The 18,966-nt window shown below is 40.6% G+C and overlaps 1 protein-coding gene across 1 annotated transcript in view; it reads left to right on the top strand.

Annotated features, from left to right (window-relative positions):
• The window catches only part of LOC133419473 (protocadherin-15-like), a 447,680-nt gene that overhangs the window by 163,964 nt on the left and 264,750 nt on the right, over positions 1-18,966 (top strand). Inside the window, exons 7-9 of the mRNA XM_061708668.1 lie at positions 3,789-3,908; positions 5,156-5,266; positions 14,232-14,402. Of these exons, the coding sequence (XP_061564652.1) occupies positions 3,789-3,908; positions 5,156-5,266; positions 14,232-14,402 (402 nt within the window). The remainder of the gene's footprint in view (positions 1-3,788; positions 3,909-5,155; positions 5,267-14,231; positions 14,403-18,966) is intronic.

Genomic DNA, 18,966 nt, shown 5'->3' with positions numbered 1-18,966 from the left:
CAGTCTTGAAGGCCTCCTCTTAAGCCGGGCAGACACTGTGCGATTATCGGCTCGTTTTGAACCGATTTTCCAGTCGTGCGACTATTTTTTGGATTGGGCCTGATTTCAACCCAATCGTTGGTCGTGCCTCGTGCAGTAAACGCGGGGTAACGACGAGAGATTAACACCTCACGACGAGCTCCCGATCACAAATCGTGTGCTCGCAAGAAAATCAAACGTGTTTGAAATCCTGGTCGCTCCTCGTGAAGGAATCACAGTTGAAGCAGCTACGACCCGATTGGACTCATCCTTTCGCAGAGAGCATGCGCAATAAAAAAAAAGACAGAAAAAGTGCCAAAACGTACATATACAGTAGATACTAATATACGTATATATGTATATGTGTATATATATATATATATATATATATATATATATATATATATATATATATATATATATATATACATATAGTACTTTAAACCAATGCAACTTACCTCCAGTTCTCGCTGAAGGATTGAAAGACCGTACTGCCCAAGTCTGCCCAGCCAATTCCTTGTCCAAACACGACGTCGTCTTTTCTTTTTTTATTTATCGCCACACAGAATGGCACAAATTGCCGAGACAGCCCGTTTGTTTTCGCTGAGCATCTTTGGTGTCTCCCACTTCGGGGTTCCTCCTCTTCCACTTCTTTTTGACGTTGCAGTTCCAGTAACAGAAGTCCGACGTGAGGATTATGAACGTATAGTGTGAGCAGACGGGTCGCATCAGAGCATCGGGTCGTACAGTGTGAGACCATAAATCGTGGGCTGTGAACTTTTGAACTCAGCGATCTAGTCGTGCAGTGTGAGATGGGGCTGAATCAAACGATTTAAAATATCACACAGTGTATGCCCAGCTTTACCAGATATGTGGGATTATACTGTATGTTTTAAGCCTGAGCCTTAGCCAGGGGAGTTTAAGACTGTAAGACTGAGGAGATGTCTCTGGACGAGTTGTCAGGGGACTGTACTCCCATTTTTCTATTTTGCTGTTGTTGTTGCTCTTTTAATCTCAGACGTCCAGTACAATTCAGAGTCCTGTCATCTCCAGAAATACTTAGATGACTTAGCTTTTGTGAGGTGTTATGGTGGACCAGAGACTGAGTACAGAGAACTCATGGGTCTCTTTATGGTACAGCAAAGGAACAATTATCTAAGTTTGAACGAAAAAAACAAGGGAACAGTGAACCTTAGTCGAACCGGGAATAAGCCGAATACTATTTCCACCATGGGAGAAGACGTTGAGGTGATGGATGACTCCAGATACCTGGGTGTTCACCTGAATAACACTCCAGGTTGGAAATGCAACACTAAGGCCATCTGAGGAGACAAATAATAGACATTATTCCTTGAAGAAATTTAGCCCATTTGGTTTTTGCGACATGATGTTGATGATGATGTCTAAGCTTTTAGTGGAGAGTGCAACTTCTTCACCAATCATCCGTTGGGGCAGCAACTTCATAACTGGTGACTTAAAGGAAGTTAAGAAACTAGTAAATAAGGCTGGCTTTGTGTTGGGGACTGTTCTAGACCCTCTAGCTGATTGTAAGAAGCACAATATTGCATAAGTTGCATATCCACTTGATGACACACTGATTAAACAGTGGAGTGTCTGACACTTTGCTGCAATACAGACCACTACATATTATTACTACCTTATCTTTTGTAGTGACTTTATACTGGCTCAATTGAAGGGGTTAACAAAGTTGAAATTAATTGAATATAAGGACTCTATAATCGCTGGATGATTACACTAGGGAAAAAAATGAATGAAACAGTGTTTTAAGGAAACAAAAGCACTGCATAAAGTACAGAGTGCAGTTATGAGACTGCACTGCTATTTTGATGTTATTGTTTCTTAAATGCTTTTTATTATATTTCCCTGCTTTTAAAGGATGATTTCTGTTTCATTGTTATTTGATTGCCAAGCACTTTGGTCAACTTTGTTATTTTTAAATGTGCTATACAAATGAATTTGACCTTGACCTTAAAATTAAGTCCAGACAATTTTACTGTAGCCACTGATGTTATTGTAGCTAAACAGATAAGTGGCATAAGTGCAATAGTCTGGTTTGAAAACTTAGTTACTTCTGTTTTATACCTAAATATGTTATGTGCTATGTAATTGCCTCTTGGGTCCTTTTTGACATTGTTTTGTCTCAGATCACACACAGCGGGTCTTATACTTAATATAAATATAACTGCAACAGTTGCTTGTATAATTGTGCTAGCTGCTATGTATTTCAATTATTCACAACTTGAAAGGTGTTTAATGAAACAACTAATACTACAAGGACTCTGACACTTAAACACCAAGGCCATGTTATAAAAAGGGTTGCAACCACTGAGGTTGAAAATTTAACAGCACTTTATTTTCATCACTCAAATTCCATTAAATACACTTAACCTTTTGACTGCTATGACTGATTTAATTATGCAGAACCAAAGGCTAGGTGGCTGTACCTGCGGGTGTGAATGCACTTTTGTTCTGAAAATTTAGTATTTAAGTACAGAAGCCAGAAATTTGACAAACGCCATTAAAAAACTGTTAGATAAGATCATTACACAAAGCCTCCCTCTGAACTGAATCAGTTAGAGCTTCGATGGAACAATGGTTTACAACTACGCTTTCATACCCCACTCCTCCAGTCTTTATTGAAATGATTTACTTGTCACACAGTGTCTGTCGTTGACAGCTCACCACTCTGACATGTACAAAAGTACAATCTCAACCAAATGTACCTTTGAATGATCAGAGATTATTACAAATTAACCAATTACTAGATGTATTAAATACTGATTTAAATCAGTAGGAAGCAATAAGAAATTCCCACTCAATGTAATTTTTTGTTACAACCCAGACAGGTGTATTTGTGTGCATCAACAACTTAAAATATGTGAACCTCCTTCTGGTGGAGGCTCAGTAGTTTCAAAGTGTTTGTGCTTTTGAACAGTTTAAAGGTGTGAATGGATGAGTGTGTTACTCAATGTATTTTATCCTCTGTAAGCTTGCTTTTTTGATAAATGTGCCTGATGATTCAGTCACATTTTGTTGAAAGATCTGTCATGGGCTTTATTTTTGACAAAATCAGTCTAATGTTCTTCAAAGCAGATGTAAAACAAGTTTTCCTGTATGCTGGATTTAGTTGTTTGTTTTCATTAATCCCATTAATGCTGCTCCATGAAAATAGTAGGTGTAATAAGCCCAGACTTCTGCCTACACCTTTTTGATCGTTGCCGTAATCAGTTTTGACATCGAAACATTATTTATAACTTTGAGCATTTGGGTCACCCAGTTTTCTTTTATCAGAAGGGGTGAGTTTTAGTATATTTTTGCATTAATTCCACATCAATGAGAGATTGAAATGCAGATTTGTGTAATAAAATCTGTCAAAGGATGAATGTGTGCGCTCAGCTGAACTACAAATAAATGAAACACAAACAGTTGTGAGTTGATGTTGTTTTTTTAATTCCCATTTGGGCACAAGAAACTTAAAACGGCATTTTCATTTTTTTTCTGTAAAGCATGGGGAGATCAGCATCCCTCACAGATGCATAAAAGTATATTTCATTCATTTATGCATTTTTTTTTTTTCTTAGTATTCTTTCTTCATCTGCCCCACATGCTGGCAGAATTTGCATGTCACTGTCTGGAAGAAAGGAGTCTGAATAATGTTTGGGATTTACACAGTTTGAAACAGTTTGACATCATATTTTCAGAGTTTGTCATCAAAGCTACTGAAATGCTTGTCTCTTCTGTGTTTTCAGCTGACTCCAGTGGGAACAACCATCTTCTCTGGTTTCTTGGGGAACAACGGTGCAGCCGATATCGATGATGGTCCCAATGGGCAGATAGAGTACACCATCCAGTACAACCCGAAAGATCCAGTGAGTAATAACCTCAGCCTGCTGCTCTCTCTGAACAGCTTGGTGTAACTAGGTTATCAACTTATGGTCACCAGTTTAACATCAGTGCTGCAACCTTGAGAAAATGCAGTGATTCAGTCATATTGAAGATTTATGATTTCTGCGAAGGTTCACCACAGTTACAAAGCAGCACACATACAACCGTAGTCAGCTTACTGGTTAAAATGTATCATAATATCATTAATAGCGCTTCAAGTGTCGTATGTTGTCGTGCACATTGAGACTGGATGAAGTGTCGGTGCGCTGTATGTGCACTTTAGACCCACGTCATTTATTCCCCTCACTTCCCCTCACTAATGCATGATGCAAATCTCATGTCACATCATCATTTTCGAGACTGTAAACAAGAACTTTTGGAAAAATATATTTCACAAACATAAAAGCAAAGTCAGTCATTTACTTTTACAAGGTGTCTTTTTTCTGTTTCTATTTTATTAATTTTTTTGAGGGGAGCTGGAGAAATAAAGGTCTTCTTTTAAAGCGCCAGAGTATTTTTTTTTTAATGTACCTTTGTTCTGATGGAGCTTCTTCTATATCCATGCAATAAACCGTGTGATGCCTTTATGTAGATCATTTAATGATGTTTATCCAGAGACACATTTCTCAACATCCTCTCCATCCCTTTAATTGCAATTTTTTTGCAAGTTTTGCAAAAGGTTTTTTTTCTTTTTTCTTTCTTCTAGTGTTTCTTACATCAGATAAATATATTAGTCTCAACCATCCTAATGCTATTCCTCATCGATACTGTGAGTCTGGTTTCTTTGGGTCCAGCTTTGATTTCCAGAGGGCAAAACTGAAGAAAAAACACACACGATGGCATTTAGTGGAGCCGGGACACCTGTGAAACGTGTTGACCCAAGGTGTTATTAAATCTGCGCTCATATTGCTTATTTTTAATTGCAGCTCTTAGATGAGTTGTCACGTAAAGCCCGCCCATGCCCCGCTATGATTGGTTGATTACGTTCCGTACTGGTGGAAATGGCAGTGAGTGGGAGGGGTCCTCGACCCCTGGCTGACCGGGCTAATGAAACCTTATTCAGTGTAATCCCTTCCATATTGAAATCATCCAGTTAACTCCTCTATGCACTTCTGTGATGTCCTCACATTTCTGCCACACGTTTTAGCTGGTTTTGACTTTAATGAAATGAAACATGAGCACTTGCCCCTGCATGTGACCCACGTTTGGCTTGCTCATGTGTGTATTGCAGACAGCCAACAGAACCTTCGACATCCCGCTGACGTTGTTCGGCTCCGTGGTTCTCAGAGAAAGACTCAACTACGAAGAGATTACAAGATACCTGGTCATCATACAGGCAAATGTGAGTTGCTGTTGTCTTTTACCTCCGTATACGTATGTTTGTATCTTTGCAGTTCACTAATTTTGAGCAGCAGTCCTCAATTAACTGAAGGAATGTTGTAATATCAAATAAAATAAAGGCTGCGCAGAAAGTGTTTCAAGATAATTCTGCTCAAGGTAGGTCTTCAAGGTACCGTATCATCAGGCTTACTTTTCTTTTTCCTGGGATTGTGGGAGTTGTTTTTTATACAGGCTGAAAATATTTTCAAAAATAAGTTTTTATGTCTAACGTAAAAAAAGGAATGGCTAGAGAAAAGAAAACCTCTTCTGATTGAGTGGCTGAACTGCTACAGTCTAGCTAGGGTGCTATTATTTTTATTATTTCAGTGGTAATAGTAATGTTTTACAGCCCTTCTACCCATTTCATGCTCTGTTTGCTCAGTCTTAAGGGATCTAAAAGATCCTTCATTATCACAAATCCATCTTTTAAAGCTCTCAGTCTAAGTGTGTGTGTGTGTGTGTGTGTGTGTGTGTGTGTGTGTGTGTGTGTGTGTGTGTGTGTGTGTGTGTGTGTGTGTGTGTGTGTGTGTGTGTGTGTGTGTGTGTGTGTGTGTGTGTGTGTGTGTGTGTGTGTGTGTGTATTTCTGGTCAGCATGCAAAGCCTATCGATATGTTAAGTTGGAGGATGTTTCAGAGCCCCAAAGTGAGCTACATAAAGTTGATACAGATTGTGCCATTGACAATTTTTTTTTTGTGACACGAAAATGTTGCTCACATTCATGTCTCAGGTACTATTAAATCTGAGAGCATTATTCAAACTAAACAGTACACTGAAAATGAATGTTTCTTGCTCCTTGACAGGTTGTCACGTTCACTGTTGGCGTGAATAAAATATTAAGTGTTTTGGGAAGTTGCAGATTCTTAAGAAAACCTCACAGACCATGTTAAACAATTAGAAAAAAAACTGCATTGCCAGTGAAAAATAAAGCGATAAAGAAGTACTGATTGTGTAATTAAACTGGTAATCTCATCAAAGTATCAGCATGACTATGGCATTTTAATTTGAACTGCAAATGCACGTCTTTACTTATGATGCACTGAGCTTTCCTTCTGAGAGCTGCATGAGAAGCTCATTACCACTCCAGAGTCTGCTGTAAAAAAGTGCAAAAGCAACAACCAGCAGCCAGTCAGGTTGACTTTGTGAGCAAGGATCAAGTCCTAATTAGGCAAGCTCTGTCCAAAGGTAGCAAATGTATTATTACTGATTTGTGTAATTTGTCTGATTTCTTTGGTGACAAATACCTATTGCCCGGATTTCAGTCTTTGTTCTGAGTTAACTGTTGCTAGTCTGGCAGATTCTGTTTAATGCACCAAAAACGGAATGTTTGTACGGTCCATCAACACACTTTTTTTTTTTTTTGTGAACAACTGTTTTAATTAAATTATAATCTCACATGACAAGGTTGAGAAATGCAAACATTTTTTACATACCCCTTACTCCCTCCCTCCCTCCCTCCCCCTGGCGGCATCTCCTCTCCCTCCCCTCTCCCCCCGCCCCTCTCGGTCTAGTGTCTTACAGTTCTTCTAAGTGCCTTATTCTGAACTGAGCAGGCTCATTACAGCCGAAGCGGCTCTCTTCCATGATTCCAGTGTAGAGCTTTTGGCTTTGTTCACCCGTGCTGTAGACAGTTCTAGCATGACCACATCCTGAAAGTATTTAAGCCATTTTCTAGCATACAGTTTGTGAGGGGGAAGCCAGCATTGTACTATCAGTTTTTGGGTAGCCATCAAGCCAGCCAGCCAAACCTTGCGTTGTTTCTCATTCAGCCCTAAATGTGAATCGTCATTGAGCAAGAGGAGAGTCGGCTCCAGGGGTACAGGTTTGTCAATTGTATTAGATAAAGTCACTGTTACCTTCCTCCAAAAGCCATGAACCTCTGGGCAGTCCCATACCATATGCTTAAATGTTCCTGGTGGTGTTTAAGGAGCACAAGTCACAGTTCGGGTTGGTTGACAGCTTCATATGAAATCTCAAAAGTCGTGTCAGATAGGCCTTCTGACACAACTTATAGTGAATCAACTGGTGGTTGGGGTTCTTGGACGCATGAAATGTGTTCCCCCAGACATTTTCCCAGTGTATGTCCTCCTCCGCAACAGCCAAGTCTCTAGACCATGCCTTGGGCAGGGGTAGCTTCTTCTGTGTGTGTGTTTGAAGTCGTGAATACACCACTGATACAAGACTTCTAGTGTTCGTTATGAATAGCCAGTCTACCACAGGATGTGTCTGCAGCTTAGAGTTCTTCCGCACACCACAGGCGCGAAGAGCCGACCGTAGTTGGAGGTATAGAAAGTGAGATGTCGTTGGCAGATTAAAACGATAACACAATGTCTGGAAGTTCAGCACACCCCCTGGGTCAAATACATCTCTGAGATTATAAACTCCCTTTGAGGACCATGATGCTGACTCAAACGGCTTATTCCCTAAGATAATATTCTTGTTCCCCCACAGTGGAGTATTCAAATGCAATTTCCAATTCCCCCCCAGACTCTTCTCAATCATCTTGAAATTTCTTAGAGTTTGTAATAACAGGCCCAAAGTGTAACATGCATTGGTTGATAGGTAGTCCAGAAAATAAGATCCCTTCGAGTTTGTATGGAAGCACTAGTGCATCTTCTACATCTATCCAGGCTACCTGGGAGGAGCAATCAAGCCATGTCTTAAGTGGGCGTAGCTGAAAGGCCTGATGGTACCTCATAAAATTTGGGAAGGCCAGCCCACCCTCTTGCTTTGAGCGCTGTAAGGTGGAGAATTTAATTTTGGGATGCCCACTATTCCAGATTTATTTTCGTAGCAGGGAGTCAACTCTCTTCCAATATCCCGCTGGAGGAGGGAGCGGAATCATGCTAACAAAGTTAAGGCGAGGCAACACGTTCATTTTGACAGAGGCAATCCTTGTTCTCAGTGAAGCTGGTAATTTAGTCCGTAATTATAATTACATCCGAAGATGCTTCTCCTTCACTCACTTTTGGTGAATGTAGCCTTGGCCAAGAGGACTTTATGTCATCAGGTGGTAACCAAGATCATCGGATATTTCGACCCTGGACCACAACACCCTCCCATTGGCGGCCCGGCAGTGGTGGGGAATTGCAGTCTTCCCCCCAGGTCTACCTTCATTTCCCCTGATTGGGCCTTTTGTAGCAGGTTACTTCTTGTTGTTAATGTGGTTGGTGGCTTTTGTCTCTCTCGAACAAACTTAATAGATGGCATCGTTTTCCCTTGTGGTTGTCGTTTTTTACATCTCTCCTGCTCCAGAGTGTTATCGGGTGTCATGAGCACCTTGTCGTGGCGCCTTGGGCGAGTTCCGTCTTACAGCCCGACAGGATGTGCGCCATGGTACCCCTCTCCCCGCACAGCTTGCACAATGGGTCCTCCCTCAAGCCCCACTTGTGCAAGTTTGTTGGTGTTGGCAGTGTGTCTTAGCAGGAACGAGATGCGGAGAGGCTCCAATCTCCACAGATCTCCCCATGTGATCTTCCTTTTGGGTAGGTCCCATTTGGTCCATGCTCCCTGGGACGCTAGCTCCACTGCTTTTGCCCTCCGACCTTTCTCCTCCAGGATTCTTACTTCCTCCTGGATCATGGCCTTGGTCCTTGGTTCCTGCCTTCCCCCATTGCTGACAGATCTAAACATTTTCATAACTAGGGCATCCTAGAATAACAAAATAACCGTACGGTCAGATAGGGGAAGGTCTCATAATCAAAAGTAGTATTACAAACATTCTGGCAAATAGTTCCCCCACCTCGACTTTGTAACAGGGTCCGGGGTTGTTGGTAGAAACACAACTTGTCGTGTTTGGAGGAGAAAGAAAGCTGAGTTGCATCCAGAGTTGTCCCGATCCGATCACGTGATCGGAAATCGGGGCCGATCACGTGATTGCAGACTCGATCCGGACTCGGACGTTATGAGCCGAAGGAATCGGATATATATATATCAGGGTTTCTGTTGTCCGGTAATTGCCGGACTTTGTCCGGTAAAATATGCCGAAGTCCGGTATTTTAGAATCTCTCCGGTCAAAATGTCCGGTGAAAATACTCACTGGCGCCGACATCCACGTGTGCGTTGATTTATGGTTCCGCGCCGCACCAACGCAGAGTCTACAGCGTAGGGTTCGCGGCGACGCGCACCCTACACCAGACCCTACGGCGTAGGCTCTGCGTTGGTGTGACGCAGAACCATAATTCCGGCTTAAAAGTAAACAACATGCGCCCAAGTACAATGACAGGCAGACACACACGGGGAGAAGAGACAATTTCTTTAATTTTTATTTTTTTTAAAAACTTTATCCTTATGAACGCAATTGTTATATACGGTAGTCCAACTTTCCTTATTTTAATCAGAACACTTTCTTTTTTCCTCTTCGGCGTGGAGTAGTGGGCTTGGAGCGGCAGCCATCGGTTAGTTTTTTCTTTTTAGATCCGAGGCTTTGCGTAGATGGTGGCTTCCGCAACTTTCAGGCGCTTTTTCTGCGCAAGCAAGCTTTATAGATGAGGCCCCAGGACTGAAGCGGAGCAGCGGCGCCGACATTATGGTTCCGCGTCGCGGAAGGCTCTGCGTTGGTGTGACGCAGGACCATAAATCAACGCACACGTGGAGTAGTGGGCTCGGAGCGGCAGCCATACACCGCATGCGCGCAGAGCACGCCTGTTTGTTTTGAAGCTGAAGCAGCCCTATGCTAAAAAAAAAAAAAAAGAAAAAGAAAAGAACATTTTTTTATACTGACTTAAGAATGTTCAAGCTGCCTACCTCCTATGTGCTCAGTTTACAGTACACATGTTAAAATATAATAAAAGGGTCATCCTGCATAATTTTCTTTTCTCTTCTTCATTTTTTATTGTTTTATAAAAGTATCGGATCGGGACTCGGTATCGGCAAGTCCTCAAAATCAAAGGACTCGGACTCGGACTCGGGGACAAAAAAACCTGATCGGGACATCCCTAGTTGCATCCAAAGAACACCAAACCTACTGTGAAGCATGGGGGTGGAAACATCATGCTCTGGGGATGTTTTTCTGCAAAGGGACCGGGACGACTGATCCGTGTAGGGAAAGAATGAATGGGGACATGTAGATTTTGAGTAAAAACCTCCTTCCATCAGCAGGGCATTGAAGATGAAACGTGGCTGGGTCTTTCAGCAGGACAATGATCCAAACACATCCATCGCCCGGGTAACGAAGGAGTGGCTTCGTAAGAAACATTTCAAGGTCCTGGAGTGGCCTAGCCAGTCTCCAGATCTCAACCCCATAGAAAATCTTTGGAGGGAGTTGAAAGTCTGTGTTTCCCAGCGACAGCCCCAAAACATCACTGCTCTAGAGGAGATCTGCATGGAGGAATGAGCCAAAATACCAGCAACAGTGTGTGAAAACCTTGTGAAGACTTACAGAAAACATTTGACCTCTGTCATTGCCAACAAAGGGTATATAACAAGGTACTGAGATTGACTTTTGTTATTGACCAAATACCTATTTTCCACTATAATTTGCAAATACATTCTTTAAAAATCAGACAAAGTGATTTTCTGGATTTGTTTTTTTTTTTCATTTTGTCTCTCATAGTTGAGATATACCTGTGATGAAAATTACAGGCCTCTCTTATCTTTTTAAGTGGGAGAACTTGGACAACTGATGTCTGACTCAATACTTTTTTGCCCCACTGTATGTATAGACTTTACTAGATCATAGCACTCAGCTTTTCTTCCCCTTTGTGGCTGCTGTAACCTACATGTGGAAATGAAATAATTTCAGTGCATTTGCGGAGTTAAAAAGAGCACATTCCTTTACTATGGAGGCAGCTCCCTGCGTTCACCTTCCAGTTTTCCTTTTTCTCCAGTTGTTTTTCAGCAGTTACATTCAGAAGGATTTCAGCAGATGCTTCAGCTTAACTTCTATCCGTGTTGTAAAACAAAAGTTTACCAAAAACAACTGAAGCGTACGAGGTGAAGAGATCAGCTCCTGTTACGCTCATCCATTTCTTTCTGCAAAACAGTGCAATCAAAGGTTTAAATTTTTGTTTCGCTTTGCAAATGTTAAAATCTGTGGGTTATTGATGCCTGCTGATGCTGCATTGACATCCTCTATTTAACTTCAATTTAATATACTCTATTTATTATGTGACTCAGCGGTAAGGGGGTTTTGAACTACCTTTCCATGAAAATGAAAACACTCGGGTTGCATTGCAGTTGAACAGACCTGCTGACACTTTAGGTCGGCTTCACATCACCGGCTGGCACATGCATTACAGTTACACTGTTGTGAAAACTGTATTGTTGCTTATATTTGGCACATAAGATGGGAAAACATTTCCACTTTTCAGTTTGAGTCTGTCAAGGTTATCATTTATTTTACGATCCTTGCATCCATACTCATATTTTGACCTGAAAGACTTATGAGAGCCGTCTTGGCTTAATTTTTCTTTTAAATCCTCTTTAATAGTTGTTTTTCTTCCATTCAACAGAGAAATAACGTTTTATTTGAGATGTAATCCTTGGATCAAGACTTTTGTGTGCTAACGGGAACAATGCGTGTATCACACATGCGACTCACAGGGCGACTCACACCGAAGAGGGTGCATTGCCACAAAGAAATCTTGTCTTCTTCTGAAACAGTTTCTGTAAAAGTTTATTAACCAGCCCTGGGCTGTTCATATTTTCAGATTTTATATTTTGAAAAAAAAACAAAAATGCTTGTAACATGTTTTCAACAGTTAAGTCAGAACAAAGACTGGAAGTCAGGGCAGTAGGTATTTCACTTGTGTAAAGATGTTTTCACACAACACTGTTAAATTGACTTCTGCTGAAAGCAGAGGCTCCTTTTCTTAATAAGTTCTTTGCGAAAGATGTTATAAACAAAAGGAAAAAAAAAACGTAACAGTTTTTAGTTGTGAGTGCAAAACAGAAAGATGATAAGCACAACATCAAAATCAAAAAAATACAGAGTTCAGGATCACAAGCTGACAGAGGGTAGCTCTGCACCCAGATGTTAACATTTACACAAACTTCAAAAAATGGTAAATATGATCTTGACAGAAAAGTCAGGCCTTTTTTTGTGTTGGAAGAAGTAACATGAGTAAAACCAGGCTGTGATCGTTAGGAGTTGAATCATTTGGTTGGATCGAAGGACGTGGATAAGTCTTTAGAATAGAATAGAACCTGCAATATTAAACAAATGAACATGATATGGACCAGAATGATGTTACCCTAAATGTTTTGTTGCACAACATTCAGCTGCAGTCACTGCCAACAAACGATCAATCCAAGGAGCGATCAATAAGACTTCTGCATGTGCAAACTGGTATTTTGGCTCTGTCTTGCTGAGGAAACAGCCACGTCTCTCAGGTTTGGAGGATGCCGTCTCCACATTGCATTTTTCCGATGTTTGATAGATGTTCATAACAATTAAGATCATGGGGTCATAGAGGATCATTTAAGTATTACATTTCACTGCAGGATGGCTTGATCGTTTTAAGATTTCAAGGTGACAAAGCAGCCGAAAAGATAACAAAATCTTCTTCATGTTTAAGGTGTGGTGATCTTTTCTTTGAAAGCTGAACAGAGAGCTGTGCAGCTTCAGTTTTTTTTGTAACCAGTTAGTAAGGATATTCTCTCACTAACTTTCTGCCTTGTCAACATGAATGAGTGTTGGGTGTTGATGTATGTGGCTACATCCTGCAGGTTGGCTACAGTCTCATGGATGTTGTAAATACAGAATCATAAAAATACCTTGTTTTTTTTAAAACCCTTTACCATTAACAAATTTATCCAGAAATTTCTCTCTGAACTCTGATGAATGTCTCCTTTACTTCCTGTGAGCCACACTGATAGAAAACTGTACAATGCTAAATTATGTCCATTTAGGTAGGCCAAATTATTAAAAAGATACCTGCAATTATGAAATCAAACATGATACAATGATCCCTGATGATATTTTTTAGGGTTATAATCAAATCTTCGCATGGCTGTTTTAGAACAGAAAATAGGCTTTTTATTTTAATACTTTCATTGGTTTGCTTTGTTACACACTGAGGGCATGCAGGTATACGTGAGACAAATGTTTTCAACTGAATCACTTTTCTGCAGCAATGCCAGTGTTTTTATGAGCTGTGAGGGCACTAACTAATTTACCTGTTGTGAGGGAAATTTTATTTTCAGTCCCTGTTTGAGTTCTTTATGAGTCCATTCAGTTCAGACTCATATTTTGGCTATAAAGAGTTTTATTTCAGCTGTCCGACACAGCTGCAAAGAAATGTCATGAGAACCGTTTAATCTTCAGTCTAAAAGCGTTCTTGTTCTGGCGTCGATTATTCTGGGTCAGTCCTGCATCGACCCTCCAGAGATGTACATTTGACCTGTTTGCAAATGATATACGGTATTAAATTCACTGAAGTGTAGACATTTGTCACATTTTCATCTTTTATTAGCTTCCTACATCAGCCTAGTTCAGAAAGTCACCTAGTGGTTGAAATATATGAATACAGAGACTTTGATCCTTTTCTTCACAACGCCTGTAATTTCAGTTGTGTTAAGAAACAGACAAGTTCCTTTTTCTAATCAATTCTGTCTGGTGGGCATCATTTTTTTTATTCCTGTTCGTAATTTGATTCTTCCATTGGCGGTATTAAATATTATATGTATGTTTTCTGAATGCCAACTGGCATGGAAAGTACTGATAGTTACAGTACTATTTTTTTGTTTGAATTTTAACCAAATTACATATTTTTTTTGATGTTTTAGGAGACTTTTCTGCAAACGTATCCAATAATTATAAACCCCTTTGAGATGCTGAGTGGTTTTCTCTGCCATTTTTTTTTCTTCTCTGTCTTTCTGTATTTTCAGTGTTTCACACAAGGCCCAACGATGAGCCAACCCAACGTAGTCACACGAGGTGTGTGGAGAATCGTTCATAAATGAATAAAAGCTCTTTCTCTCCATCCAGGACCGAGCTCCCAATCCGAGTGAGCGCCGGACAGCAACCACCACGCTCACCGTGGACGTCCTGGACGGTGATGACTTGGGTCCCATGTTTCTACCGTGTACACTCGTAGGAAACACTCGTGACTGTAGTCCCATCACTTACAAGGCTAATGTGCTGGAACTGACCGAGCCGGTGAGTGTTATTATCATACATTACTCACTCGCAGCAGTATAGTGTGTGTAAGAGGCACTGTTTTATCTTCGTGATCATGTGCGTTCATGTGCTTTTTCCCCTCAAACAAAGCTTTTAGTTAAGAGTAAGATAAGAAACTGTAATTTTCTCAGGTTGACATTAAACTGTTCTCCTGCGAACGCCAGGTGCACCAATGTAAACACAGCAGAATCATTTTAATTTCCGTAAGAAACTGGCAACATTTCTGGTTTAAAGATTTGATATTAAAGTTTGTAAATAATGAAAGGATAAATCCAACTTCAAGGGTTGGTATCGTCCTGCATAAGTTTCATAGTGCAAACTTTTCCCCCTCGCGGCCCTCGGAGGAAGAACACGAATGTAACGTGTCGAGTTGAAGGGAAACTGGAAAAAAGAGAAACAAATACAATCAAGTCTGCTCTTTTCTATTTTCTTTAAATCATTTGTTCTATCAAGGGAAAAAAATTACTAACTTTCCTAAAAAAGTAACTCGATGACTCCATCAGGCTGCCTTTTAAGGAGTAAATAACATATAGAAACTGTCTAATTTTATGTAGTCAATCTGTACCTTTTCCCCAAATAAGATAAAATTGACATAAACTTCACACAAACTGTCCAATCATTTGTTACGAACAATAACAAGAATGGTTAAATTGATTTGTACCATTTCCAAAGTATTTCACAAACCCCTTTATCAGTCGCTTTGCTGCAGCCGTGTCAAACTCTCATCTTTATTTATTTCGGCAGATTAGTCTCATCAAGACGCGGGGGTCTCGCTTTCAACAGAGCAGTGTTGTTTTCGTCAACGATGATGATGACAGAATTATTTTGTTGACGCACCTTTTTTTCATGACGATAACGAGACGGTGACGAGCTTAACATGGCTCTTTGATGACTAAAACATGACGAGACGTGTTTGAGTTTTCGTTGACGAGATGAGACTAGACGAAAATGTTAGTGGGTCAGACGTTCAAAATGCATGACATTTCTGCCTGCCTTTGACATGTCTGTCAAAGATTTAAAAATATCAGCAATAGCGCTGCAATCCTTGTTTGGCCACGCCCACCTGGCATCACCTGCAGCACCTGAGCAACACGGCTGCATCACAGTCACACACAGTCCGGTAGGATGATGGCGACAGCGGCAAGGGGGCTTGGTGGTCGGAAACGACGAGATGATATATGGACATATTTTCAATATAATCAAGCAGAAAGAAAAACAGAATGCATTGTAGAGGGAGACAGCGATAAATGTGGCCACAAACTAGGTGGAAAGAATCCCAGCAATCTCAAGCGGCACCTGAAGACTCACCACGCTGATATTTTTTCAAAGGTAGGTTACACCAAGTCCTGTTAACGTCTCATATACATACAATGTTACTCGACAATCGGCTTCTGATCAATTTCGTATGATCAATTGCTGATTTCAGTCTAAAATTTGCTTGGTTGCGCTGCTAACCCAGGTTATTTTAGTTGTGCTGACATCAATTCAGTAGCTTATGTGTGTGTTACTGGTAGCCTATGTGTAGTACATGACAGGATTTTGGTCGGGCTGCACGTGTAATAAGTTAGGGTTAGGGTTGGTGCAAATTAGCCCTGCCCCTTCTTCTGATTGGTCGCTATTTCAGTTCCTATTTTCTGCCATATTTTTTGAATGGTTTGACATAAAGAGTCGTGGGTGGTGTCATCAGACTTAGTTTTGAGTCCTTGACCATAATTGGTGCAAATTGCATGCGCGAGGGCCCGTTCATCGCTGCTTGCAGCTTTAATTGTTATTTTTTTTGTTTTCTCAGTTTTACATGTTTTTGCATCAGTATGCAGAGGGTATAGGTGGGAAAAGCCCCAACCTGCTCATCAAGCACTGTGCATCTTTTTAAAACTGAGCTGAAGCTTTGTTACCGTTTGTTTGAATCCATGCTCGACGCTCAGCTCAGATCTTTACTGCATTTTCAGAGAGGGAACATCCGGAAAATGATCTCACAGAGGCAAAAAGTTGAGAAAAGAAGCAAAATACTCAGCGGACGGTCCTCTTCTGACTCTGTTTCTCTCCATCTCATTACCGTAGAAGCATCTTCTGTTTTGTGTAACCTGAAAATAAGTTTGAGACATTAGTTTCGCCTGCCGCATTTTCTTGATAATAAAAACCAATTGAATGAAGAAGAAGAAGAAAACAACCTCTAGTGAATAGAAGCAGAGATTCAACTGTACAGCTCTCTGCTTGTGTTATCCAGAGACAAGTGGTTTCTTTGATAGTTTTGATACACGGTGAAGTAATCCTCCTGTGCAGCGGTAACTGTTCTAGGACCGAGTCTCCGTGCTACTTGTGCTTACACAGCTGTGTGTGCTGGACTTTTTTACAGTATTTGCAACGCTGACATTTAGCTGATGCTGTTATCCAGAAAAACTAGCAATACCACTTTGTAAACGAGACAAAGTGGCTGCTTGTCAACTCTGACAAGTCAGCAGTGCACTCATCCTTACCATGACACCACACACACACGTGCACGCACACACACACAAACGATGGTGGCAAGCCAGCAGTGCGTTCATGCCTTAACACCCTTAATCCACCTACACACACACACACACACACACACACACACACACACACACACACACACACACACACACACACACACACACACACACACACACACAGAAAATAGCATCAAGCCAGTAGCAGTCATGCCTAACTGAACATTGTCTACTTCATCTCTTCATAAATACACACAGTTCAGCACACACACACATTCACGTGTGCTAACGTCAGCTCCAGACACACTTGACGGAACCACCTCAACACTTTTATACCTCCTGTGTTTTTTTTATTTCTCATCTGCACACACACTTAAGTGCAGACCTGTGACTCTGAGAGGAAGCGAGTGAATGAAAACACGAAATGGCCTAAAGATTTTTCAAGTGGTGGGATAACAAGGAGAGGGGACTTGAACTAGAGAAGTGACAGAAGACAGGCAAACACAAGAGTCATTCATAGATTCTGAATTCTGAAGCTTTGTTGTGTAAGTATGAAGTATGACTGTTCCCTTGGTGATTTTCATAAGGAGGCAGTTTTACTGACTCCATTTTTTTTTAAAATGCGGACAATACGACGAAAGGAAGTAGTACGTATTTACGCACACACTTCAATTTGTTAGCATCTCCTTTCTGTAAACTGTTTTAATTTGCTTATAATGATCTTCAGACTATCTCGTCTTCTAGAATCTGTGCCCATATCAAATTAAACGCCATTTCCTCACAGAAGGAAGTGTAAATGTGCGGGTTTGATTAGAGATGCACCGATCGATCGGCAGCCGATTGGTATCGGCCGATAATACCCCTATCGGCGTTTGATCTGCGTTCTCAAAATCATAGTTCGCATGAACGATCTGGGTCTTTGCGATGCATGGCGTTCTCTCCACCCCAACTCAGGGACTATGCTTTTTTTTCGGCGGTCCACCACTCATATTCCAGGCTAGATTACTTTTTAGTTAGCAGCTCTCTGATGAGAGATATCTCAGAATCCAAAATCCATGCTATTACTATTAGCGATCATGCACCAGTTTCTTTTATTCTGGTGAAGAAGAGAAGCATACCACCTTCCAGAAATTGGAGATTTAATACATCATTACTTAAAGACCCCGACTTTGTTAATTTTTTCAAAAAAGAATGGGACATATATTTGCAAAACAACGATCAACTGGAAACGTCAGCAATTGTTCTGTGGGAAGCAGGAAAAGCAGTAATGCGAGGCAAAATAATTTTCTTTTCTTCAAATAAGAAAAAGAAAGAAAATTTAAAAACAAGGGAATTAGAATGTGAAATGAAAGCGTTGGAGGAGGACTTCAGGGCCTCTGCAGATGAACATATCCTTAATAGAATAAGGAAAACTAAGACAGAATTAAATAAAATAATTGACACAAAAACGCAGTTTCTGGTACAAAGGCTTCGCCTGGAGAACTTTGCACATGCCAATAGATCAGGGAGATATTTAGCCAATCAATTAAAAGTAAACAAGGAAAAAACAACTATAACATCCATTAAGGACCAATCAGGGAAGATAACGCATGATCCCTGTTCAATAAATTCAGTTTTTAGAGATTTTTACTGTAAATTATATTCATCACAAAGACCACAAATCAATCAATTGATCAGTTTCTTGAAAAAATCTACCTGCCAAAGTTACATCAAGAGCAGGTTACAAATTTAAATTCACTGTTCTCAATAGGAGAACTTCATGAAGCTCTCCAACATATGCCTAATAATAAAGCTCCAGGCCCAGACGGCTTCCCAGCCGAGTTCTATAAGGAATTCTGGAGCATATTAGCACCAACATTTTATAAAATGATCCTAAATGTTAAGGAGAATAAAAGTTTACTCTCAAATATGAACTCTGCTAATATTAGCCTTCTATTGAAACCAGATAAGGATCCTGCGCTCCCTTGGGCTACCGCCCAATATCATTGATAAATGTAGATCTTAAACTAATCAGCAAAGCTCTTTCCAAACGTCTGAAAATAATTACCCCTTCTATTATACATCCAGATCAA

This window comes from Cololabis saira, chromosome 19 (assembly GCF_033807715.1).
Source record: "Cololabis saira isolate AMF1-May2022 chromosome 19, fColSai1.1, whole genome shotgun sequence".
NCBI classification, from domain to species: domain Eukaryota; kingdom Metazoa; phylum Chordata; class Actinopteri; order Beloniformes; family Belonidae; genus Cololabis; species Cololabis saira.
Note: the sequence above shows the minus strand (reverse complement) of the source record. Positions and strands in the feature narration are given on the sequence as shown.